Genomic DNA, 25,978 nt, shown 5'->3' with positions numbered 1-25,978 from the left:
CACACACACACACACACACACACACACACACACACACACACACACACTCGCTCACTGAAATGCATCTGTGTTAGTCAGAAGACAACTTGTAGGAGTTACTTCTCTCCTTCCAAAACATGGGTCCCAGGGATTGAACTCAGGGCATTGGGCTTGTCTGACATGCCTTTATCTGATGAGCTGTCTTGTTGGCATTTAACTGTACTTTTTAAACTGAAATTTTTTTTTTAGCAGGTTTGGCAATATAGCTCAATAGGGAAGCAGGTGATAGAGGGGTGGGGAGAACAGTGAGAGGGAAACCCAGGTTTGCAGCAGTGTGGTCACAGATATGACTGCAGGGACTTTAAGGAGTGACCTAAAAGCCCCACACTGAAACCATTGTAAATCCTCAGAATTGTGGATATAGTAGACGGTGGAGGCTCAGAGATGTAAAAATTGATTTATGAGCTGATCCCATCCAGGAGATGATCCTGGACCAGTTGGGATTATCCTAAGAAGGGAACACAGGAAGAACAATGAAGGAGCTCTGTAATCACTACATTAAGAGAATGGGGGACAATCTACTCATCTCCAAAATGTACAAAAGAATCTTATGAATTTTGTTACCATCTCATTAATGTGAACAGGAACCTTGAGGGGCTGCAGTGATGGTTGAGAGTCAGTGATTGGTGGGGGGAAATGCTCCAAATTGCCTGAGGTGGTGAAGGAATGATAAGAATGTGGCTATTGGATCTGGACCATCAGACGTCAAAGTTCTTATTGAAGCTGTAAGGGTGGAGAGAGAAGGAAAGTTCAAGGGCCAGAGTGAAAGGCTGACCATCTATACACAAAGCAGCCTCTCAGCAAGGCAGCCTGTGGAATGCAAGGAAGGGCCTAGGGTATCTTAGCACCTTGACGAGACAGACCTTTCACCAAAGGGTGGGTTGTTGGTGTCACACTAAGAGCTTCGGTCCATCAGAAGTGGAAAGGCAACAGCTGAGTATGTTGAAATGTTTGTAAGTGACCAACTTCCAAAAGAAATTAAACCCCAACAATGCAAGGGGAGAGGTTACCATCCCTTAGAAAGTGGACTGGGAAGTCAGTGTTTTAGGTGATGGGGGCTAACAAGACCCAAAGTCAAAGTTGGGCTCAATGTCATAGCCACCAGGGGAACACCAATAGAATCCATGATTAATATGGGCTTCTTGTGGTGAAAATGTAAGGGCAGGATCCTCAGCAAGAGAGGCATGGGGCATGGGGGGTACCAATGTAGCCCTGGGGTGTCTGGGGATTGGTTCCTTGTTCTTAGAAATGTTTTGGAAGCATTTGTTTGTTTGTTTGTTTGTTCATCTATTACTGAGTCTCAGTGTGTATCCCAGGCTGGCCTTAAACTCTTAATCCTCCCACTATGCCTCCAAGGTGCTGGCATTATAGACCTGTAGCACCACTCTGGACTTAACTTATTATTGTTTTTCTTTTTTACAGTGTTAGAAATAAAAAAAGAAACAACAGGCTTTGTGCACCCTTCTGAGCTGTTCTCAGCCCTGGCAGCACCTTACAAGTTGTTTGAGACTTGGGAGGTAGTGCTGTTCCTGTGGACTTGTAACTGAGGAAAAAGAGACATATATGTGCGAGGAGGCTGTGGCTGGCTTTGATATCATGAAAAAAACTGACCTCTGGCCACAGAGCAACAGAATGGCTGGCAGCACAAAGCGTGTTCTCCAGGATAGCTGCAGCTGGGACAGCCGGGAACAGTGGTCCCTTTATATGCATCTGATCTCATCCTAGTGTGAGCGGCACAGCCAAGAGTTGAAAGCACAGACTGCGTGGGGCCTTCAAGATGCCCAAGAGTCTACAAAAGCAAAGCTACAGTCTCAGAAGAAAGGGTCAAATGCCCAAGAGAGAGCAGGGGATGTTCTGGGTCTCGACCTGAGTGGTAGTTACACAAGAAGAGTCATCCTCCTGAAAACAAATATGTTTGAGCCAACCAACTTTCTTCCTGTCACTGTACAAACGCCTCAAGTGATCTACTTACAAGAAGGACAGGCTTGCTTAATCTCATAGCTGTGGAGGCTCTCGTCCAGGGCTAGCCTGCTGCTCTGGAGCCAAGCCAGCATATTATGACAGACTCATGTGGAGAAGCAAAAGCCTCTACCTCACAGCCAAGAATGTAAAGAAACAAAGAGACTAGGCTTCCTTTTTAGCCCTTTGAGGCCATGTTCCCAGTGACCCGAGGCCTCCCCAAGCCCGATTCCCATAGGTCCCATCACTTTCAACATTGCCACCCCAGGACCAAATTGCAGCCTGTGACCGTGGGAAATGCTTGGACACAAACTACAGCAACAGACATTTGGACACAGCACCTGTCACAGACTATGGACAAAGAGGAGGCTGAGGTCAGATGAGCTGTACTCAGGAAGTTTTGGTAACGAATTATGGGTACCCAGTACACTAAGAACTCTGTGTCACAACTCAGAAATGGCACTTAGAAGAAAAACTGAATAAGAGTTCAGTTTTAAAACTATATAAGAATTTAAAGTTAATAAAACAACTTGAAAAATTCAGAAAAGAAAAAAAATCTCAAGATACAATCTTAAGTCAGGTGTAGTTACTGGGACTTGGGAGTGAAAGGGGGTGTGGTGGAAGGAGAGAGTGCCTGGCACACTCAACCATGGACTAAGAGACAAAGAGGAATCTCTGGTCTTCTCTAGCCTTGAGCTAGAAACACCTGTCTTCTCAATAGAGAGGGCACTGTGTTTCTAGTAAAAAGTATTACTGAGAGAATGAACTAGTAATCTGTTCCCAAGTGCTGGCGCCGGGCCACCAGGTGGGCAGGCTGTGTGAATGCAGACCTGTTAGGATGTGGAGGCCATTCTGTAGGCCCTGTCCTGATTTCCCCAGATCATGTCTTCAGCTCATGCGTAAGGGAGGCTTCCACCTATTCCGGCCTTTGAGGTTTAAGGGCTGGGACGACAATGTGTCCTGCAAGTTTTGATCTCTTTTATTACGTCTGTCCACTGTCCTAGTAAAAGCAGGAGGCTCACCCAGCCACTCCACCCTCTCACTTGCAGTCTGGAACTGTCCCAGATTCTGAAAGGGAACTTGCCTGTCTGGAAGGCCTTGTGCGGCCAGTCTCCTGCAGGCCTGCTGAGCTGGCCCCTGTGGACATGCTGAGAAAGGAGAGGTAAATAGTGGATAGATTATCTAGGGCCAGATATGTGTGTCTCCAGCTGCATGAATTCTTCCTGCAGATCTCCTGGACCTGCCCACCTTAGGCACCAGCTCAGGACTCAGGACCCTGGCTCACTGTGTGTCTGATCAATTTGTGTAGAACACAAATTGTAGCCTGGGAGGAAACAGCACTGTGTAAGAAGAGACTTAGGTGGGGCTTCACTGGGGTAAGGGCTAAGGACAGGCTATGGAGCTAAGGGCCAGGCAGGTAGCACCTTGCTGGCCATCTGGAGGCTGGCAGTCGCTGTCAATAGTGACACTGGAGTGTTCCGAGCAGGAAGCAGTATCCTCTAACAGTATCTGGGCAACCCAAATGCTGCTCTGGGCTGCTCTACACATGAGATGCTGAAGGCTGCCTCTGGACTGTGCAAAAACCAGGGATACCATGAGACCCTTAATGGTGGCATCTGCCTGAGCCTCACTCCATGCCCAGCTACAAGGCAAGATCCCCAGAATGAAAGAGAATTGATTGGCCCTGATCTCAGAAGCTGTCCCTGCCCTCATTTTCCCACTCAGGTGTTGAGGCAGGAGAGACACCTGTCATCGCAGCTTCAGTGGATATGGCTCATTCAGGGTTGGGGAGGTGCTCAGAAAACATAGGTGGTACTGATAGGACCCCACAGGGCTCACAGAAAAATATCTGTCCTGACGCTAGTCTTGGAACAGAACCCTGCCCATCTACTCAGCTTGGGTACCCGCCTTGCAGCAAGAGCCATTTCTGCCATTTTCTCAGGAAATGACTAGCATTAGACAGCCATGTGTGCAACTCACTCACAGGATGTAAGGCCTCTGCACTGATTGTGTAGGTTGTTGCCCAGGTGACATGGGTCCATAACCCAGTTCCTCCTCCTCCCTCCTTACCTCTCTCCTTCCCTCTCCCCCCCCCCCCATTTAATTTGAGAGGAGGAAAAAGCCTGGTCAGAGAGGCTTGCGTGAACAGAGTCCTCCTCCCTGCTACTCCCATAGGTCTTACATTGTATATCCAGAACAGGCCTGGGTCCTCACTTTAGCCTTCTTGCTGGTCTTCTGGGTCAGGCTACATCTCCTCTCTCCCTACACTACCCTTCCTTCCCTGTCTCCAGATCCTACCACCTGGTCTGGGTGTTCCTTCCTCTCTGTATTGTTTCTCTCTCTACTTCTTTGTGTCTGTCTCTCTGTATCTCAGTCTCTTTGTCTTTATTTGTTTGTTTATCTCTGCCTGTCTCTCTGTTTCTGCCCCTATTTTTATCTATCTTTCTTTGCCTGTCTTTGAGTCCCTTGGTGCCTCTCCCTGTCTCTGTATCTCTGCCTTTGGTGCCTTTAACTATCTCTCTGGGTATCTCTCTTGGTCTTTGTCTGTCCCCATCTATCTCTGTCTCTGTGAGTTTTTTTTTTTTTTGATACATCTCTGTATCAGTTTCTATTTCTTTGTTTCCTTGTCTCTGTTTCCTTGTTTCTCTCTGTCTCTGTCATCTCTCTGTGTCTTTCTGTCTCTCCCTTCATATTTCTATCTCTCTGTCTCTTTTCATGTCTCTGGATTTGTGCTTCTTCCTTTCTATCTGTCTGATCTTCTTTTACCCTCTTCTTCACATTCTGTAGGCAGGATATTTCAAATGTAAACTTCATCTCCCCTCTGCCCTCTGCCCTGTTAGTTTCCCAGTGTGTTCAGTGAAAAGTCAGGCCCCTGAACTTGCTCTGCCCTGAGTGATACCCCTCTTCACCTTCAGGGATATCAGCAGGAGTTAATGTAGGGGTAGTGCATAAAGCTGGGCTTTTGGGTCTTATGGCCTAGTGATGTTGACCGCTGATGAAATAAATAATCAGAGACAGAATTTAAGAGTCCTATCAGCATTTTGAAAAGAAAGAGGACAAAGAAATGGAAGAAAGATGACAGAACATTAAAAGTCCTGTGAATTTTAGGAAGATCATGTGTGGCAAGGATGTGCTGTGGGGGAGGAGTGGTCAGTGGAGTCTAGGAAGGGCTCTCCTGGAGAGCTGACCCTTGAGGCTGGACCAAAGTAGGTGGGAGGGGCATTTGAGGGGGGCTGTAGAGGGCATAGGGCAGCATTATCCTTTGCCCTCAGGAAGCTCAGGATAGTTCCCAGGGGTAGGAGAATCATGAGGTAAACAGAAGAGGCAGAGCCTGGAGAAGGGCTCAGAAGAGAGGGCATGCCCTACCTAAGTGCTACCCTGCAAAGCTTGCATGAAATGTATGCCATCCTGTTTCTGGTCTTAGACATAGCCCCTAGGAACCTTTCCTTGGCCATCTAGCCTCAAAGGCCAAGTATGGCCCTTTACCCCCGGCCTTTCCTGGCACCCTTTGATCATTCCTGGTGTGATGCTGGCTTCTCCATATCTCCCATCTGGCCATCTGCCGGGGGCAGGACTTCATTGTTGTAGCTCCCTGGTGCCAACACAAGCAACCTTTTCACTCCCTAAGTGCCCCCTGGGAGAACAAACACTGCAGGGCTCCAGAAGCTGGGGTAGCCACAGGTCTTCTGAGGGCCATTTAGAGCACAGAGCTGTGCCTGGAGGAGCCCAGGCCATACAGTGCCACTTCATGTGAGCAGCAACTGGGGAACAGGGCTTCAACCACCTTCAGAAAAAATGATGGGGTGGGCAAAGCCCTGCTCAGTTTCCTACAGGTGAAACATTTCTGAGACAGCCAACAGTCAGGGGAGAACCAGCATCCTGCTGGCGGGCACAGGGCATCAACAGACACCATCTCTTTGATTTTCTGGAGGTCCTGCCCTTCTTCCTGGGGAGTGGGTCTGGCGCTGTGCCTCTCCACACCCAACCCTGGCCTATGTCTGTGTGTAAGGGGGAAGGGGTGCCCAGGCCTGCAGCAGGACCTCCTGTCAGTGAATGGAAGGGGCGGCTCAGCTGGCTGGGCTGGGTGCCTCTGCAGATAAGGCATTAACAGTGCTGCGGGACGCGCCCTGCAGATCTGCTGACACCTCCTTTCAGCCCAGGTGCTTGGGGTGAGGTGCCAAAGGTTCTCTATAAAGAGCCGGGGCTCCTGGGCACCACCACTTGCCCTTTGGCTGTTGAGCTGCCCGTGTGTGCCAGGCCCAAGCCAGCGACCACCATGGTGAGGCTCGTGCTGCCCAACCCTGGCCTAGAGGACCGGATTCCATCTCTGGATCAATTAGAAGTCATAGAGAAGGAAGAGGCCAGCTCCCGGCCCAAATGGGACAACAAGACCCAGTACATGCTCACCTGCGTGGGCTTCTGTGTGGGGCTGGGCAACGTGTGGCGCTTCCCCTACCTATGCCAGAGCCATGGAGGAGGTAGGAGCTGGGGCCCGGGGCAGGGCTTGGGTTGGGGCTATGGGCTGAAGCCAAAGCAGGTGCCCAGGAGTAAACATGGACCAAGGACACGGGATGGACATTCCAGGATTCAGAACCCAAGAGGGTCACAGATGAGGAAGGAAGACTTAGGGCAATGATCTCAAGCTGTTGGTGAGGGACAAGTGTTCTGCCCTTGCCTATGTGAAAGGGGGGTTTGTGTGTAGTTGCAGAATAATCTCCTCCTGGAGATGGCGATGGTGCAGCTAGTGCCCCCAGCTGACACCCCTTTCTGAGGGCAGAACACTCACCTGGGCCCAGTTGGCAGGTGGGCACTGTTGGAAAGGGAAAATTGGGTTTCCAAGAGTGATTCTCAGAGGACAGAGGCATGGACAGAGCCTGTCTTGTTGGACCAGCGTGGACAGAGAGGAGCTGCCGCATTCAGTGACGAAAGCCTCAGCTTGTGTGGTAGCCTTTAAGAGAACCTTAGCTTCCCCAGTGAGGCCCCATGTCTCCCCTTCAGAGAGCCCCAGGATCTGACCCTTGTTCCACTGAAGGTGGTCCACAGCACACTTCCAGGTGGGCCAGGAGGGCATAGCTGGGGCACAGAGGTCGCAGGCATAGCTTCTCCACAGGCTCCGATATCACAGAAACAACTTCCGCCAGTCGGTACGCCAGCTTTTCTTATCCCCAGCCCCTCAAGGGGTGCTGTACCAGAAATGTGTGCATTTGTGTGCGTGCGTGTGTGCATACACACACAAACACACACACCCTTTCTCACCCACACACTCTCACAGACTTACACTCTCTCTCTCTTCCTCCTTCTCTCTCTTTCTCTTACACACACACACACACACACACACACACACACACACGCGCGCACACACGCACACGCGCACACACACACAAACAGCCTTGGGGGAGCTTCTGCCTCCTCACCTCCTACCCAGGCTCTGCCTCCCTAGTGTGGGGCTGTCAGTGGAGGTCTGGGCAGGCCTGGCTGTGTAGAAACTGGCTCTGCTGGGCCAGGGGTGTGCCATAGGCGGGGTTGTAATGCTTCCAGACATTCTCCTCTTGAACGGGCTCCTCTGACTCAGGAGCTGTCTTTCCTTCCAGTCTGCGCAATCACACACTGGCATTGTGAAGGGAAGCTGTCACGGCAAAGATGAAATGGCCACTGTGTTGCTGTGTGGATGTGTAGGCTGGCAGTTTATGACTCTGCCGGCACCTTTCACTCAGACCAGGCTCTCCAGCAAGTGAGAGCTGACAGCCCCAGGTTTTGCTGCGCAGGTGACGCCACCCAGATCCCAGGTGGTCTCAACAGAACTGGCCCAAGGCTTTGCAACCTCCTGTTCTTGAATCCTTTCTGCTTTCTGACAACCACATTTGGATGTAGATAACCCCACTGCAAACAGACCGTGGGCTTCCTCCCACTTCCACCCAGGGAGGGCACCCTTAGGCTCCCCTGCTGTGGAGGAGCTCTGCAGGGATGTGGAGGCGCCAAATGGACGGAGGGTAGGAGGCAAGGTGCCGATGTGTCAGGTCATGCCTGCATCTAGGAGAGAAGGGCCAGGCCTGAGCCTGTCCCACAAGCAATTGTTCAGGATTTCCACAAAAGATCTGTGTCTAAGGTTCAGGCTTCAGTGGAAACCTGATGGGGATTCCCAGCACCTGAGCTCATTGCTTCTCTGAGGCAGCAATGCGCTGGGGACCGTGGGGTGTGGTGCTGCCTCTGAAGGTATGAGGTGCAGTGGTAGGTGCACCAGGCAATACTGCAGACTTCTGTGCCAACCCTGGGAAGACTGGAGGGGGAGAGGTCAGTGGGGGCTCTGGCCCCAGCCTTGGTGGCTTGGGCACCCTGTTCTGAGCCTTGACTTCAGAGGGATGGCCCAGGTAAAGTGGAAAGAACATCTCTTGGAGGAGCCATGCGTCTTTGGGTCACTCTGATCTATGTTGACTCCCCCCACCTTCCCTGCCCACCATAGGACAATCTCCTAGAAGGAAGGGAAGTTTGTGTTTGGGCCAGGTGGACTCAGGAGAGCAGAACTCAGGGACGGTCATCCTGACCTATAGGTTGGCCTCTTGCTCTTAAGGACTGCTCACAAACAGTGCTATTACACAGGGAATTATTTCCAGGCTGAGACTCTGGACCCTGGCAGAAAAGGCTTGCAGGTGATGCCCTCATCTACCCTCCAGAGAAAACTTAAATAGACTGAGAGGACTGAGGGTCCCTCAGGGGCTCTTGGGAAGACAAGAGACCATGACAGGTATTGGTAGACCAGAGGACAGTGGAACTGGGCGGTGTCCTGGGGATCCAACACTCTTAGCCTGTAAGCCCTGATATCCTGCCTCCTGATAGCTCTTATGTTTGTCAGCTCCACAAAATCCCAGTGCACATAAACCACTCATGAGCAGATATGAGAAGCAGGCAGCACTGGTTCCTCTGTGGCTTTACTCTTGGGAACTCAGACTGTCCACCAAAAATTATATGGGCCAGTCACCAACCTCCATGGCTGTTCTGGGGAGATGGGCTTGCTCACAGCCATTTCCTGAGGTCTGTGTACTCAGAGGTAGTATAGACACCGAGCAGTGCAGGCCCAGCCTCCTAGATCATCCTTCTCTAGTGTTCTCACCTGTGAAATGGGACGACCATAATGGGAGATATTGAGGGTGGCTCCAACCCTGAGCCTACTTGGGAGATGTACTTGGCAAACCCAAGGAGCATGTCACTGCGCTGGTGACAAGAGGAAGAATGGGTTAACCTTGGTCAGCCGGTCCCTAAACCTCCTTTTTGCACATGGTAGTTACAATATCTATGCAGGATACTCAAGAGCCTGCATGGGCGAACCACACTCACAATAGGCATCCTGGATATGGCTGTCCTTACATGTCCTGGCCCTGTCTACAAGCCTTAGAACTGGGGAACCCTCTCTCCTGCTCTGTGTCCAGGCAGCAATGGCACTTGTGGTTAAGGTGAGTGCCATGGGTGCTGGCCCAGTTACTACCTTCCTTCAAGGACCAGACTGGCATCCACAGAATGTTCCCAGCCCTCTCCACACATCCCCTATGTGGCCCCAGGGTGAGCCACCCCCTCCCCCCTGGTCTAGGCCTGGTGACCTTGTTTGTGTACAACCGTGGGCAAGTGTGAGCAGCACACAGCCCTGCTAGAAAGAGAGACTAGGGTAGACCTTTTCAACCTGAAGTATGTCTCCCTTCTCCTCACTGCTTTCCCGACTATGAATCAAAGACATACCTGGCCTTATTCAAGCTGTGTATTCCATTTCCCTTTAGCCCACGTTGCTGTGGTCTCTTCTGGTGCATCTCTCTGTGTAAACAGCAAAAGCCGAGGACTCCAGGCAGCATGAAAGGCCTTATCTCTGGGGACCTTTGAACATTAGCCCTTGGTGCTATATCCTGAAGCTCCTGCTTCCCCCTAGCCAATACCTGTACTCTATGCCTCTGCCCCCAAACCCCGTAGACAGGTGCCATAGCAGCTCAAAAATGAAGACTCTATACAGGGCTGGCACTCTGTCACCTTCCACAGAAGGTCAGGTCTTGCACCCAGCTTGCTGCTCTGAGCTGGAAACACCACATTGGCATCACTCAAGGGATCTCAAGCTTGCCAGCAGCTGGCCACCCCACATGATTGGCTCCCCTGTTAGGGGCACAAGGAAAACAAATGGTGGCCTACCATTCTTGGTTAACTTGGTTCACCACAGGGAACCAAGGGCCTTTAGAGAAAGGAGAAGCTCTCTCTATTTTCCTTCATCCCTCTTTGTCTTTTTCTGGTGCCTGCTTCTCCTGTCTATGTCTCTCCTTGTGTTTCTGTTTCTCCTTGTCCCTGAGCTGTCTCTGGTTCTCTGTGTCTCTCTGACTCTCATTTCTGTCTCTGATTCTCTGTGTCTCTGTTTCTCATCTCTTTCTATCTCCCCTTGTTTCTTTCCATCTTTCCTTGCCTAGCTGTCTTAGTCTCTTTGTTTTATCCCTTCTCACCTATCTCCCTCATCTTGTCCCTCTCTGCCCCTTTGTGCCTGTCTCCTTGACTTTCTCTGTTTCTGTATCTCTTCCTGTCTGTCAGGTAGGATGATGGTGCCCTGGCTGAAAGAGAGGTGTGGCTGCATCTTGAATGGTGTTCTTCAGCTGGATATTGGGATATCTTGGTGTTCTTCTGTTTCAGGTCCAGTGGCCTGTGCCTGAGACACCTGGGCATGAAGGGCTATGATATGCATGGGACTGTGGTGGGTTCATAGCTTTTTGCTCTGGATCATTCCCAAGGGATGCCTTGAGTCTTAGCAGAACAGAACCCCAGGTCAGGGGCTAGAGGCTCTTAAATGTTGAAGGTTGTCCAGGTCTTGGGCTAGGCCTGCAAACTCCCAATTCAAGGTTACTCCCTATTCTAGGTGCTTAGGCTGTGTCTGCAGCTTGAGCTTTGTCTTCACTGAGCCTCACTGAGGCCTTCAACAGAAAAAGTAGAAACAGTGGCAATTTTCAGCCAAATTTCTCTGCCTGTGTTTTTCCAAAAAGAATGTAATGTTGGGAGTGAACATCTCCCCGAAGCTCCTGCCACCACTTTCCTGTCAGCAGCAGCCCGATGCTGGCTTTCCTACGAGGCATGCATGGAGAGGAAACCTGGCCCCTGTGGAAGCAGTCCTTTCCACAGGGCAGCAGATGTCTCTACTTATTTTAAAACAGTCCCCAGTTACTTAACCTTTTAGTCTGCCTGATGTCGTGGAAGCATCTTTCAGGATAGACCATCTTCTGTTTTGTTCTACCCTGCCACTGACCTACCACTATTTCCAAATGCCGTCACTGCAGCATACTTCAAAGGTTAATTCTTAACAGCTCAAATTTTGAGGCCAAATGTGATAGCTAAAGTGTCTCCACAGGTGAGAGGGAATTGTGAAGGGTAAGTTTGCTGCTTTAGGTATAGAGAGGGCTTCATGTGTTTTCTGTTCTCAGCTTCCATGTGTGAGAAAGACATAGATTGTAAAATGTGCCTCTTGGCTATTTTTAAATGTCTTTGTTCAGTGGCCTTAAGTGCATTCTTAAACAGTCTCACCACGGTTTACCTCTGAGATTCTCATCCTCCCCAACTGAAACTGTTCTCATTATCACCTCCCCATATTCTTCCTGCCCCTGAAACCTCTGTTCTACAGTTTCTATGAATATATTGTATCCAGGGACTTATGTGGAAAACCAGTTGGTATTTTGGTGATTGGCTTTTGCCTAACTCAACAAAAATCTCCATCTCCCTCCATGTGTTAAATCCTACTGTACGGAGGTTTTGGTGCATTCATCCACTCAGTCACCGAATGGTGAACACAGGTGTTAAACCTCGAGGCTCTGCTTTATATTCCCTCCGGCACTTAGAAATGGAATTGCTGGGTAACATGGTGGTTCTGTGTCTATTTTTTTCCAGAAATGACCCTACTATGTTCCATGGTGGTGACAGTATCCTGTTTTCTCACCAACAACATTGATAGTTTTAGTCTCCACTTCTGCCTGAGCTTAAAATTTTCTTCTTTTATAGCGCTCCTCATGGCATTAGGTACCCCACAATTTGGGCTTGAAATTCATGGTCAGTGATGTGAACTCCTTCTCATGTCTTACTAAGACCTGTGTCTCTTCTCTGACTCAACTATTTTGTTTGAGTTTGTCCTCTAAATAGTCTAAGATTTTAATACTTCATCAGACTTGCAGTTTGCAAATATTTTCTCCTAGTCCACAGGTTGTCTTCGCAACTCTGTTGATAGTGGTGTTTCTTTTCTTTTCTTTTCTTTCTTTCTTTCTTAATTTCTTTCTTTCTAGGGTCTCTCAATACAGCTCTGGCTGTTCTGTAACTCACTGTGTAGACCAGGCTGGCCTAAAACTCACAGAGATTCTCCTGTTAGGATTAAAGGCATGTGCCATCATGCTCAGCTTTTTTATTTTTATTTTTTAGATTTACTTAGTTATTATATGTTTACGAGCATTTTGTCTGCATATACCTATATGTATTATGTGTATTTCTGGTGTCCACGGAGGTCAGAAGAAAGGGTCAAATCTACTGTGACTGGAGTTATAGATGGTTGTGAGCCACCACACAGGTGCTAAACTGAAGTACTTTGGTACAAGAGCAGCAAGTTCTCAGCATGCTTTAAGCCATTTCTCTAGTCCTAATATTGTTATGTGGCATACACCATTTAAACTTTTTTTCATTACTATAGCTCTTATAGAAATATAATTAACACACAAGACACCATTTAAGATTGCTTTCTTTTTAAATCATGGGAGAGACGCACTTCCTAATGTTAGGGTTTGTTAGGTCTATAGTACAAAGGGGTTTGCACAGATGAGGGCCATGTGGCCAGTTATTTAAGAGCGTTATTGTACTCATTATACTTTGAGGTAAAGAACATATTCCAGCAAATGGAGCTTCTCCAAGCCAAAGGGTGCTTGCTTATTCTCCAAATTACCCAGCATTACCAGTAAAGAGGTCCCTTCTCACACTGGTATCTGGCAGCTAATCTCAGAGGTTGTGACTCTGTCCCTCCACCTACAAGCTCTGGTCAGTGAGAGGCCTGGAGCCAACTCATCCCCTGTCGGTGAGCATGGTGGCAGTGTCACACGTTTTGTTTGATGACAATATTGTTCAAGCCAGCAGGGAGTGTTTATACAGATGATTACCGAGGCTGTCTCCCTGCTAACAGATCCTTCTAGGACGTGAAGTTTGCTGTGGCTCCACTCACAGCTCTGTTCAAGTACTACAGGGGTGTGGCACCTAATCATTAGAACAAAGGTTTTGAAGTGCTCTTCTCCAGGTGGTGTCCTGGACTATAATGACATGTCCTGTTTCTTCCCATCCAGGGGCCTTCATGATCCCATTCCTCATCCTTCTGGTGCTGGAGGGCATCCCCTTGCTGCACCTGGAGTTTGCCATTGGCCAGCGGCTACGCAAGGGCAGCGTGGGCGTGTGGAGCTCCATTCACCCGGCTCTAAAGGGAGTAGGTGTGTGTCAGTGCTCCCAACTGGGCTGGGGTTTACAGTCTAGTTCCTCCCCTTACCTTTCCCAATCAGTGCCAGGCTAATGTTCTTTCAGACACCCTCGGGAGCCTTCATTAGAATCCAGGCATGTGTGGGTTGCAGCAGCTAGGCCAGGCTACTCATGGTCATCAGGGAACAGACAGGCCAGCAGAGGTCGCCCAAATCCCCACAACCCAGGGCACAGGAAGATCTCGATGCTGGGGGAGAGCATTTAAACCCCACCTTCCTAGAACAAAAACCTCCAGAGCCAGAAGGGGGAGCTGCCTGCCTGCTCTGTACACTCCTACACACTCAGCAAGGACACCCAGTACTGCCCCCAGCCCAGGTATGGTCACTCATTTACAAACCCTGGCTTCGAGATGGTCCTACCTCCAACCTCATTAAGAGGACATGGCTCACTGAGAGCTCAGAATGCAGGTAAGCCGTGTGGGCTCTCCAGCCAGGGTACAGTCCATGGGCAGAGAGTTCAGATGTTGGACAGCCCAAAGCCCACAGAGTGGCCTCTCCTTGATGCCAAGCCTTTCCTGCCCTGTTGCCCCACCCCTGACTCTCTGGCTCTTCTCTCTCCTCCTCCTCTCTCTTTTCACACACATTTGGTTTTTAGTTTCACAATCAAAAAAAGCAAGTCATGAAACTCCTTACAGGTTAACCTGTTGTCCCCAGATACTGAGCTCACTACAATCTCTGCCTCTTTCACTACTTCTTGGCAGAGATTTTCCTGAGTCTACCCACCTGTCTTTGGCTTGGGACTTGCCAAGTAGGTCTCCCTGAGGCAGAGCCAACGCCCACTGAGGTTATCAAAAAGGCTCTTTGCAAGGGTTCCGTGACTGCTTGCCTGGGCTATAAGTGGAACAGGTGAGGGTGTAGAGTGCTGGGACCTTCAGCTCAGCCTGAAAGAATCAGGCGATCATACAAGTGGTATCCCACTTCTAGGTCCAGGCTGCATCTGCAGGCTGGCAGGCAGGCCCCTCCTGGTGTCCTCCTGTCTCCGTGGGATGGGACAGCATAGGCTGGGTACCCATGCACTCACTTGCTAGAGATGGCTGTACGCGTTCCACAGTGGATCCCTCCCCACAGGAATCGCCTCCATGTTCGTGTCCTTCATGGTGGGCCTGTACTACAACACCATCATCGCCTGGGTCATGTGGTATTTCTTCAACTCCTTCCAGGAACCTCTGCCATGGAGTGAATGTCCACTCAATGTGAACCAGACAGGTGAGCCCTTGGCTTTATGCGGGGGAATGTCGATGCCACCTGCCCTCTCTCTGTCTGATGGGATATAGCTTGTAGGAGGGTAGAAGAAATGGTTGCTGGTGCATTCTTAGACAGACAGTCGTATTTTGCGACCAGATACGCACCCCACTTTCTAAGAATTGGATGCTTAGAGACAAGGGTTAGCAAAAGGTAAAAACATCTTTAAGGCAATAGAACATTAAAAAATTTATGTTGTATGGGCTAGAGAGAGAGCATAGTCAGTTTAAAGTGTTTATGATAAAAGCACGAGGATCAGAGTTCAATCCCCAGCACCCCCATAAAAAGCCAAACAGGTGTCACCTCTAATCAGTGAGTTTGGAAAGCAGAGACAGGAAGACCCTAAGGCCTTGCTGGCCATCCAGCCTAGCCTAGTTGGTAAGCCCAGGTCCCAGTGGGAAACCCTGCTTCAAAAATAAGATGGAAGCCAAGTGTGTTGTAATCCTAGCACTCAGGGAGGCAAAGGCAGACAAATCTCTGAGTTCAAGGCTATCCTGGTCTAAAAAGCAAGTTCAGGACAACCAGTGCTAGTGATACTAGAGGGTACAGATCCTTGGTAGGAGACTTTTTGCTTCCTTCCCCTGTGCTCCTGGGGTCTCTTCACAAAGAGACCACTCTGCCACAGGTGTCCTTTGTCACCCCCTGCCTATTGCTGTCCTGACTACCACAGAGTAGCTCTGAAGGCTTCACATGAACCTTCAGGAGCTCATCAAGATGGGCCCCTTTTGGCCAAAGGACAAGTCCTCCCCAGTAGGAGAGCCCCAGTTGATTCTTTGAGGAAGAAGTGCCCCTGGAAGCGGGATAATGTGGAGTTGGGCTGTAATGAGCATGGCCATAGCCATAGTCCCAAAGACCCAAGGTCACCTTCTGCTCCAGCGGTAATAGGGAGTTTCTTCCAGGAGTCAGGGAGGCCTGGACCCACATCAGAGCCCAACACCCTCTCTTAGCAGGCTTCACATAAGGGCATTTATGCACAAGCAGTTGTGAACATACATCCGTATCAGAGTGTGTGGTGTGTGGATACAGATGGGTGGGGATGTTCATGAGTGCCCGTGTGTGTAGGTGAGGCTATATTCACGTGTGCAAGTGTATTCCTTGAATGCCTCAGACCCTGGCTAGGTTTCCTCCACTTTCTGTTCACATCGCCATTTCTCCTGGCTTATTTCTAGCTTGTCCCCAGTTTGACCCACACCTTGATGTGTGCTCATCTGCTTCTGCAGGCTACGTGGAAGAATGTGCCAAGAGCTCCTCTGTGGACTACTTCTGGTACCGAGAGACTCTCAACATCTCCACTTCCATCAGTGACTCAGGCTCCATCCAGTGGTGGATCCTGCTCTGCCTGACATGTGCCTGGAGTGTGCTGTACGTGTGTGTTATCCGTGGCATCGAGACCACCGGGAAGGTGCAGTACCCAGCTGAGCACGCTGATCCTGAATTAGCCCCCTTTCCTTGTCTGACCTCTGCACCCATCCCACACTGGGTCTTCCCCCGCTTCCTTCCTCACAGGCTGTGTACATCACCTCCACCCTGCCCTACATTGTGCTGACCATCTTTCTCATCCGAGGCTTGACCCTGAAGGGTGCCACCAATGGCATTGTCTTCCTGTTCACACCCAATGTGAGTCTCTGCCATCTACCAGCTGACTACCCTAGGGCTTCAGATTCTATGGAAGAAGTCCATGCTGAATTCTCTTGGCTTCAAGAGCAGCTTGCTTCTATACGATGACACCCACCCTGGTTGAGAAGGGCCTGGCAAGGGGTCAGCCTGTTCATGGGCCTTTAACATATGTATCCTGGATGGGGACCGTTGGGTGGCTTGCCCTTGCTCCTCTGTGTAGAATGGCATCCATTGTTGGGGGAGGAGCTAGCTTCTTCCTTGGTGGAGGGGAGGCTGGCTTCCTGTAATCATAGCTGAGTCCCTGTATGACAGATCACGGAGCTGACCAACCCCAACACATGGCTGGATGCAGGCGCTCAGGTCTTCTACTCCTTCTCATTGGCCTTTGGGGGGCTCATCTCCTTCTCCAGCTACAATTCTGTGCAGTGAGTATGGTGTTGGAGGGAGGGCTCTCAGGGATAGGAGCTGTGGGACCACTAGCAGCACCTTGGTTCTGGAGTCTCAGTTTCCCTGTCAGACCATGTGGAGTTGTGCTGTGCGGTTAAGAAGGAGAAGAAGGAGGGTGCTTTCAAAAGCACAGTGCACAGCAACAGTGTTGGTCAGTGTGACTCAGCAGCTACCCTCTGACCAGTCCTGTCTAAACCCAGAACAGAGCTGGCAGAAAAAGCAGGCACAGGCTTTGAGAAGATCCCCCCTTGCTGGGTCCCCTGATACTCTCTGCAGCTTGGTCTAGTATGCTTCCTTCTCCACTCCCAACTTCATGGCCACATGGTTCCCAATCTACCTCAGAACTCCAGGCCCCAGGTATGTTGTGTCCCCAGAGCCCATCTGGGACCCAGGTCAGATCCTAAAGGCTGTGACCCTGCCAGCTTTAGACATGCACCTCTTCCTGATACCTTCTGAAAAGGTCCTAAGCTTTGAAGAACTCCCATCAACATCCAGGGAGAATAAAGGTGGTATTTATTGTATTCGGCAAAGGCTTAGGGAGCACCAGCTAGGCTTGGTGCAACCAGACCTGTCCTCTGTGATCAGTGGTGGGTCAGGGAAAAGCAGTGGGATCTAATGGCAGAGGGAGAAAGACAGGGAGTGGGTAGAGGCTCCTGCTAGAACAAACAGAACTTCACAGATTCAGGATAGGAAAGCCATGGAGAGACAGCAGACAGGGCCAGAGCACAGGCAGGGCTGACAGTGTGGGTATGCCTGCCCTGGGAGGTGTGGTCTGCAATAGTTATGACACTGGGAGAAGTCTGTCCTTGGAGGACATGGTCTGTGGCTCCTGTGGTCTGGGAGGGCAGGCCCTTCTGAGGATGTGCTGGAGTTGGGTGGATGGGTAGGTGTTCCGTCTGGACCATGGCCTTTTTGTCACTGGATCATGGGTCTCAGGCTTCAGAAAGCCTCCTCTGGTGCCATGGAGAATGTTCTAGAAGAAACCCTGGAAGTGCCACTGCAGGTGGAGCCCAAATGGAGCTGTGGGTGAATTGTTTTTATGACAGGTTTATTCAGAGAATTTGTGTTCTGTAAGATCGTCTACATAGGCAACATGGGTTCATCCACATGAGTCCAGTGGCTGTGGTATGTTCACAAGGTTGTGCACACATCACCTCTATCTATTTCTAGAAGGTTCTCATGAGTAGGTGCTTCTGAACTCCCAGGTCCACTGGTAGTATTTCCCTGCTTCTGTCTCTGCTTTGTCTGGTGAGAATTTCCTGTGGATAAATTGGTGGCTTGGAGTCTTTGGCAGCTGATTATTCTCTGACCCTATGCTTCCCTTGTGTAGAGTGTGTTGGTGTCACAGTCCTGTGTATCTGGCTGGCCACCTGCTGTGCGGGCAGCCTACCCACCTGCTGCTGGTGCTTACCCACCCACCAAGCAGGCACTTTGGCTGCTTCCACTTCTATAATTGTGAGTGGTGCTTGTGGCACGTGTGCTCTTGCACATACCTGGGAGGAAGCCTGGCGTCAATCCACTCATTCCGCTCTGCCAGGCCGTGATCAGCCATCTACGGACCCAGCAGGCTGCCCTCCCCAGCACTGCACACTATGAGCGCCCTCCAGCTGTGCTCGGTGGCCCATTTCTCTTGTCAACTTTTGGGATTATCTGTGGCATGGTGGTGTGCTGCAGATTGATACCCACTTTTCTGATGGCTTGAGCACTCTGCTTTTGACCCACCATGGGGCAGCACGATGACAGCTGTGTTGAGGGTTGGGTTTGGAAGGCTGAATCAGAAAATCAGGGTATGCTCAAGATGTGCTGAGTGTCTCCAGATGGGACTCATGGGCTTCCAACAAGAAGTCAGGTCACAGAGGGGTCTAGATCACAGAGGGCTGAGGACGAGTAACGACCAAACCCTTGGGTTAGCCCCTGAGCTGTGGCCACATCTGCCATGCCCAAGAGTCATGAACACACAGACCTGTGCTGCCTCAGTACATAAACCTGGGTCTCTTGGCTAGTCAGAAATACAGCTGGGTCCTGACCCTAGAACATTGCACCCTGTGCTGTGGGGAACATTCATCCATCTGAGGGGCATAGACACTGCAAGGTCACATGGCTAGATGGCCTTCTCCTGCTCCAAATGCCAGCCAAGTCCCATCTGGAAAATTCTAGAATCTCTTTTCCTCCTATTTACTTCAGGCAGGTAGCCTACCCCTCCCTGTGGTCCTTCCAGCCATTGAGGCTATAAACTGAATTACTTTTACAAATAGTAATTTATAATTGCTCTCATAAACAAAATCCAATGGCACAAATAAGTAAAGCTCCATCTTTAGAGAGGCCTGGGTTGAGAGAGAGGTTTCCAGCAGTAGAGAACCCGGCTTGGAATTCTTCTCTAGCCCGTGGGGGCACCTGGAAGTGAAAGGTCAAGGTCAAGGGTCCCTTCTGTGAGGCTGACTTCCGAGGCCTAAGGTGGGGTTCTAGGAATCTCCAGCTCTCGGCATCCTGGGCTTTCGGAGGGTTACCATTGCTGTGGTCTGTATGGGGGGGACTGGAAGACGGTAAAGAAGACAGCAGTTTGGTTCAGAGTCAGGACACGGCACTCTGGTCACCTTGAGTGCTCAGTGCCCACATGTGTCCAGATGACAGGACCTGCGTTTCCCTACATCACTTTAGTCTTTCACTTATTGATGAGCACTCAGGAGCCCAGTCTTAGACTTGGACACACTGGTTCTGCTGTGCTGCATGCTGACTTTCAGCCATAGGGGGTGGGAGTGGGGGGTAGGAGGGAGCGGAGGAAGGAGGGTGGGGTGAGAAGTGGGTGGGGGTGGGGCATATGTCCTCATCTGTGTATCACCTATGTTGTCCCGGGGTGACACTCCTCTCGTCCTCAGCAATAATTGTGAGATGGACTCTGTAATCGTGTCCATCATCAATGGCTTCACGTCTGTGTATGCAGCCACCGTGGTCTACTCCATCATCGGCTTCCGAGCCACTCAACGCTTTGATGACTGTGTCAACATGTGAGTTGCCATCCTAGACTTTGGGCTGTGCTCAGAGGAGATGCACATGAGGCCCGCTCCTCTTTGCCCAACCCTTGTGAGTTCAGTCTTTGGGCAGTCCCACCTAGAGCACACAGCAGCCCTTTTCATCCCTTCCAGGAACATCCTGACTCTCATTAATGGGTTTGACCTCCCTGAGGGCAATGTGACTGCAGAGAACTTTGAGGCCTTTCAACAGTGGTGCAATGCCACCAATCCCGAGGCCTATGCACAGCTGAAGTTCCAGACCTGTAACATGAACAGCTTCCTTTCTGAGGTAGGTGCGGCGACCTCCATGCCCTCAGGGGCCCATGTACTGGCAGGGTCCCATGTGTGGGTTAGGGGAAGATATCCTCTCTTGGGCTTTGTGAGTCGTACATAGGGGCTTTGCACAGTCAGCATCTTACCCTTCAGGAGTGGCAGGTGGAGGAAGCCACCGTTCACCTGTCATGACTCTCCTCACTTGACTCCTCCACCTCTCAAATCAATTATACAAAACCCCCTGTTCCTCCCTCAACCCCTCCCATGCTCCTCCTCACTCCTCAGACTCATGACTCCTTTTTCTTTGCTTGTTATTGCCATACATATATGTATATGCATACCTGTATTAATACAACCTGCTGAGTCCATTTATTGTAGCTTGTATGTATATTACCTCAGGATTGATCACTTGGCATTGGATGACCAAGTAAGGAGCTTATCTTTGGGGAATTCTAATTCTCCTGCTCCCAGCATTCCTTAGTTGCCTGTAGTTCTTTGTTTAGGGGCGCCTGCTCTTTTCCCTCTCCCCTTAGTGAGATTTGGATGTCTCATTAGCATGTCTATTGGTGTTATTCTTGTTCAGGTCTTGTTTAGGCAGGTGTTGTAAACTTGAGAAGTTATGAGTGTTGCATACTTGTCATAAAAGACACAACAGTGCAGCTGTTTTCCTGATCAGTGGGCTCTTACAGTCTTTCTTCCTCCTCTTTCATCATGTTCCCTGGACCTTAGGTCAAGAGTTGTGTTGTAGATGCAACCACTGGGGATGGGCACCCTAAGATCAGTTGTTCTCTATATTTTGACCTATTGTTTTCTGTTATAGTCTCTAGCTGGTGCAAAGAGAAGTTTCATTGATGAGGGGTAAGAACTACACTTGTCTGTGGGTATAGGATAGGTATTTAGCATTCAGCTAGGAATTATGCTGGTTTAGTAAAGTAGCACAGGCTCTTCTTTTAAATATGTGACCTCACTCTTTCAGGGAGCTGGCTTGGTCCAGGGCCAGGCATGATTTCCATCCCTTTGAGTGGGCTCTAAGTTAAACTTAAACAGCTGTTGGTTAATGCCAAGTTATGAACGCCACCATTGAACCTTTAAGGATCATTGTTGTGGTTCACAGATTAGGAGGACTATTGTTTGTTTTCCTCCCTTGGTAGCTTGCTCAATACCTTCGGTACTATGAAAGCTGCTCCTTGGGGAGGAGGTTTTCAGGTCATATACAGCTAGATTTCTCAGAGTCTTATGTCCAAAGTGCATAGTGCCTTAGCAATAGGGACTTAACCTTCAGTCTCTGGGGAAGCAATTAAGGGCAACAGCAACAAATGACAGGAGAAGGAGGAGAGTAACAGAAAGCTTAGATGACCTTGTGCATTGGTACAGGGTGTGGAGGGCACGGGCCTGGCCTTTATTGTCTTCACGGAAGCCATCACGAAGATGCCAGTGTCCCCACTGTGGTCGGTGCTCTTCTTTGTCATGCTCTTCTGCCTGGGCCTCTCATCCATGTTTGGGAACATGGAGGGTGTGGTTGTACCCCTTAATGACCTCCATCTCATTCCTAAAAAGTGGCCCAAAGAACTGATTACAGGTATGTATGAAGCCTACTATTTAAGGGAGATCTGATTGTGTTCCTCGTGACAATGGTGGGTGCAGCCCTGGGTTGAAACCTTGTAGCCACTCTGTTCCCTGTCTGGCCACAGGCCTCATCTGCTTGGGGACATACCTCATCGCCTTCATTTTCACACTGAATTCGGGCCAGTACTGGCTCTCCCTCCTGGACAGCTATGCTGGCTCCATCCCTCTGCTAATCATCGCCTTTTGTGAGATGTTTGCTGTCGTCTACGTGTATGGAGTGGACAGGTAGGAGGAGTAGCTCTGTGGCAACAGGCCATCTTCAGCAGAACAGCTGAGTCACAGAATCCCTGCTAAGCTGAGCCGGCTAAGCAGGGATAAGGGAGTCAGGCATGCCATGGCACAAAGCCTTCACTATTGTGCAAGTGAGTTTAGACTTCCTTCATAGGAGCTAGTGGGCTGGCAGTGGCTTAGTCCTGGCACTTGGTCCAAAAGGTAGAGAGAGGCCAGGAATGAAGTGTTGGCCTTGCTGAAGTGGCACCTCCTTTCTTATTAGTAGTGGTGTAAACAGGCCCTGCTAACTGCCCAACCATATATATATAATCTAACTTTAAACATAACCTGCAGTCTGGGGTCTCAAAAGCAGCCATAGGTCTAGAACAAAAGTAGGGAGAGGTGGGAGGTGAGAAAGGAGGCATGCAAGACACCAGGACTCAGGCTTTGTAGGGCATAGACCTCACATGTCCTGAAGCAGGATGATGCTCAGAGCTCTTCATTCACTTGGGGTCTACATCAGGGGTGCTTCTGGAGTTAGGCAAAGGCCCTTCTGGGGAGAAGCAGGCTTGAGCAGCTAGCTAGAACTCAAGCACAGAAAGGCACAGAGGGCCGCCATTAAGGGCCACCTCCCACTGTCTGCTTGACCCAACATCTCAAGGCATTATTACCAGTGCTTGGCAGAAACCCAGCAAGTTACACTTTCAGGAGAAGCTATCTTATGACCACTCTAGAATGGCCTGCCAGTCTCCATTAAAATTAAGTTGGTATAAGCCCTTTGCTGGAGCCCTGTTCTTAAAAACCCTCTCTCAGTCACTGAAAAAACCAAAGTCCCTAGGGGACATGGACAGGATTAGGTCAGCATGAGTGGGGACCAGATTCTAACAGCCTGAGGAAGCAACTCGAAAGCTGAGGAGCACAGGGCCAGCTGTGTGGTTTTGTGGTGTTAGGAGGCATCAACAATGGATGCAGCAACTGACCTGGGGCGGCTGCAGCTAGCACCTGCACAATGGGCTGATCCCCAGGCCACTGCGAGTAATACGACCCAAGGATGTGAGGAAGGCAGTCACCAGACTAGATAGGCTCAATGGCCCGGTCTCTCAAAGGTCCTCACAGAACCTGCCTTTGTCCTGTTGTCGGCTGGGGCTCTGGATAGGTTGCCAGTTTATTCTGTATGTCTCATTCTGATCACAAGGAATCCCTGTGTGCGGAAAGGAATTCTTCTCCAGAGCTGCCTTTGAGCAGGTTAGAAATGGTGCACACCATCCCCCATTTAATGGGGACCTTAAATACCGCTTTAGGGCGGTGCTGCTCACACAGGGGCTGCCGAAGCGTCTGTGCATTGGAAGGAAGAAAGTCCTGGCTGCCCTCATTGTTGCATGATAGGAAGTGGGTGAGGGTATGAGACCTCTGATGAGCAACTCATAGCACAGTGTTGAGGGGTTCCACGAGGCTTCGATGGCAGCTGCTGACAGTGACAACCTGGAACCCCTCTCTGAAAGTCAGAGACCTATAGGGGGAAGGCAGCTAAGGCCCAGCATCCCAAGATGAAAAACCACTTTCAGATATAGAGAACTGACACCATTAGCCTTCTTGAGCTGCCAGTGACACTGCCCTCTGCCCTCTGCCACAGGTTCAACAAGGACATTGAGTTTATGATCGGCCACAAGCCCAACATCTTCTGGCAAGTCACATGGAGAGTGGTCAGCCCACTGATCATGCTGGTCATCTTCCTCTTCTTTTTCGTGATTGAGGTCAACAAAAAGCTCATGTATAGCGTCTGGGACCCTGACTATGTGAGTGCCCAGGCAGTGGTTGGGTGGAGAGGGAGGAGGCCTGAGGGGGAAGGAGGCAGAAAGTGGGGCCTGGGTAGGAGGGCTCTACTCCAAGAAACGGAAGGTAAGGTAATGGCGTTTGTAGGCCTCTCTGCCGTGTGTTACCTGTGGCTCTCTTCTCAGGAGGAGTTCCCCAAATCGCAGAAGGTCCTATACCCTGGCTGGGTGTATGCAGTGGTGGTCATTGTGGCTGGGGTTCCCTGCCTCACCATCCCAGGCTTTGCCATCTACAAGCTCATCAGAAACCGTTGCCGGAAGTCTGGTGACCACCATGGGCTGGTCAGTACACTGTCCACAGCCTCTGTGAATGGGGACCTTAAATACTGAATGGCCTAGCCTGCATGAGGCCCAAGATGGTGTCTGGAGGAGGCACGAGACAGAGCGATTGGGGGAAGTGGGCTGTGGTATGTGTGACTATGTGAGTATATATACATGTATTCATATGTCAAACAGATGTGTACACAAGCGTTTCACAAACATGTGGGCACATAGGCATATTTATGTGTATGTGTAGATGCATAATTATATATGTGGTACATGCATGTGTAAGTGTGTATATGTGTAAGCGGGAAGCTGTGTATGCATGCTATGCCTATCTTCATGCATACATACCTGGGAGTTGCCTGTATATTTGTGTACATGTGTGTATGCACATGTATATTCTCTGGATGTAGTTATGCTCATGTGTTAACATGTGTGTATACATATATTCACACATGTGCACCTATAGGTTTGTGTATATGACTGTATGAAGATGCACTCATAAACCTATGTACATGTGTGTATTTTCACGCTTGAACTTTGTGTATTATATGTGTATGTGCAAGCACATGTGCACTTGTGTTTGTGCATTGCATAACATACAGGAATGTGCACATGCCTATGCTATCTTTGTGCGCATGGCACACATGTGAAAGTGTTTTTTCATGCTCTTGATGGAAGTGTCTATCACTTTGGTCTGGTTGCCCCTGCTTGCCCTCACTGTGGGGCAGGGCCTACTTGGTGACAGACATGGCTGAGGACCCACCTACCCTGCAAGCTCCTGGCAGAGAGCCAAAAGTGAAGATGTGGAGACCCCAGGCTGGCCTCCTTCCCTCTGAGTGGAAGGTAGAAGTGAGGCCCTGCTGCTGGGCATGTTGTCACTACCCACTCCCAGTGTCCCTCTGCCCCTTGCTGTGAGTGGCCTTTGCTGGACCAAGCCCCTGAGTTAAAAATCTGGGCCCTCCTGCTCCTTAAGGAGAGGCACCGGAAGCTGATGGACTGCCAAGGCTGAGAAGGCTCCTCTCAGTCAGACCTGATACACCCTTGCTTCCTGCATGCCTGCTTAATCATTGGTCACAGAACAGGCTGCAGAGCAGCCACGCTGCCCTTCCCTTCTCTGCTGAGGCAGGGGCCACTCCGTGCACTTCTGAAGAGGGCATGAGCCCGTAAATCTTTAGCTAAATGTTGGAAAAGGAGGGTTACAGGGTAACTCAGCTGTGGCCACTGCTGTTGAGAACACTCCAAGAGCTCTGGCACCCCAGTGACTGAGAAGTTTTCAGTCCTGTGGCAGTCTGTCAATAAAGCCAGGGAGGGCTATGTCTGCCTCTCCCCTCCCCAACAGGCCAGTTGTTTCTGGGTTCACACCCACCCACCCTCCCTCAGCCACAGGTCCTTGGGACTTGGGATGTTTGTTACAACAAGCTCCTGCCCTCCTCTTTCCACAAAAAAGCCCAAATTTAAGTCAAATTGTACTTTCTGAAAATTCTCACAAGGGTGAGAAACCATAGTGGGCCCTGATGTCAGTTCTGTTCTTCCCACAGGGCCACACCAGCCTCTCTTCACCCACCACCAGCTGTAGCTCCCATTGTTAAAACATGGAGTCCTCTTACAGGCACCTTTTATACACGCTGACCACCTGGGTACCATGACCTAAAGAACCATTCAGAGGCATAGGAGGGTGGTTGGCGCTGGAGCAATATGAAGGTTCTCACACTAGTAGTTTCGGTGGGTCCCACCTCTGAAGGCTCAGCTGGAGGCCCTGTTGTGTGCCTACTGGGGATTCCTTTCCTGCGTGGTCTGACTGGAGGCCAAGCAAATTCTCTGCTATCTCTGGCCCATGCCTTGTGTTTAGGCCTTTAAGGTTTCTGTAAGTGTGACAGGAACCCAGGTTGGCTAATGGGTCTGAAACACATCTTTCTCAATAAAGTGCTCCTATTTAATGTTCTTGGAT

The 25,978-nt window shown here is 50.1% G+C and overlaps 1 protein-coding gene across 1 annotated transcript; it reads left to right on the top strand.

The window, feature by feature from the left end:
• Positions 1-6,199: 6,199 nt before the first annotated feature.
• Slc6a19 (solute carrier family 6 member 19) lies at positions 6,200-25,967 on the top strand. The gene is made up of 12 exons (XM_055597967.1): positions 6,200-6,476; positions 13,320-13,460; positions 14,574-14,711; positions 15,968-16,149; positions 16,254-16,364; positions 16,677-16,789; positions 19,688-19,816; positions 19,955-20,111; positions 21,470-21,674; positions 21,787-21,946; positions 23,565-23,727; positions 23,890-25,967. The coding sequence occupies exons 1-12, from the start codon at positions 6,275-6,277 to the stop codon at positions 24,091-24,093; spliced, it is 1,905 nt and encodes a 634-aa protein (XP_055453942.1). The 5' UTR covers positions 6,200-6,274; the 3' UTR covers positions 24,094-25,967.
• The last annotated feature ends 11 nt before the right edge of the window (positions 25,968-25,978 follow it).

Source organism: Psammomys obesus, unplaced genomic scaffold, assembly GCF_907164565.1.
Source record: "Psammomys obesus unplaced genomic scaffold, mPsaObe1.curated_primary_1811, whole genome shotgun sequence".
In the NCBI taxonomy this organism is placed as follows: domain Eukaryota; kingdom Metazoa; phylum Chordata; class Mammalia; order Rodentia; family Muridae; genus Psammomys; species Psammomys obesus.
Note: the sequence above shows the minus strand (reverse complement) of the source record. Positions and strands in the feature narration are given on the sequence as shown.

Excerpts from the sequence above, each read along its gene's own strand:
- Slc6a19 (XM_055597967.1), top strand. The coding sequence starts at position 6,275 with ATGGTGAGGCTCGTGCTGCCCAACCCTGGCCTAGAGGACCGGATTCCA. Across the intron at positions 16,790-19,687 it reads TCCAGCTACAATTCTGTGCA|CAATAATTGTGAGATGGACT; the intron begins GTGAGTATGGTG and ends TCTCGTCCTCAG. Across the intron at positions 23,728-23,889 it reads GCGTCTGGGACCCTGACTAT|GAGGAGTTCCCCAAATCGCA; the intron begins GTGAGTGCCCAG and ends CTCTCTTCTCAG.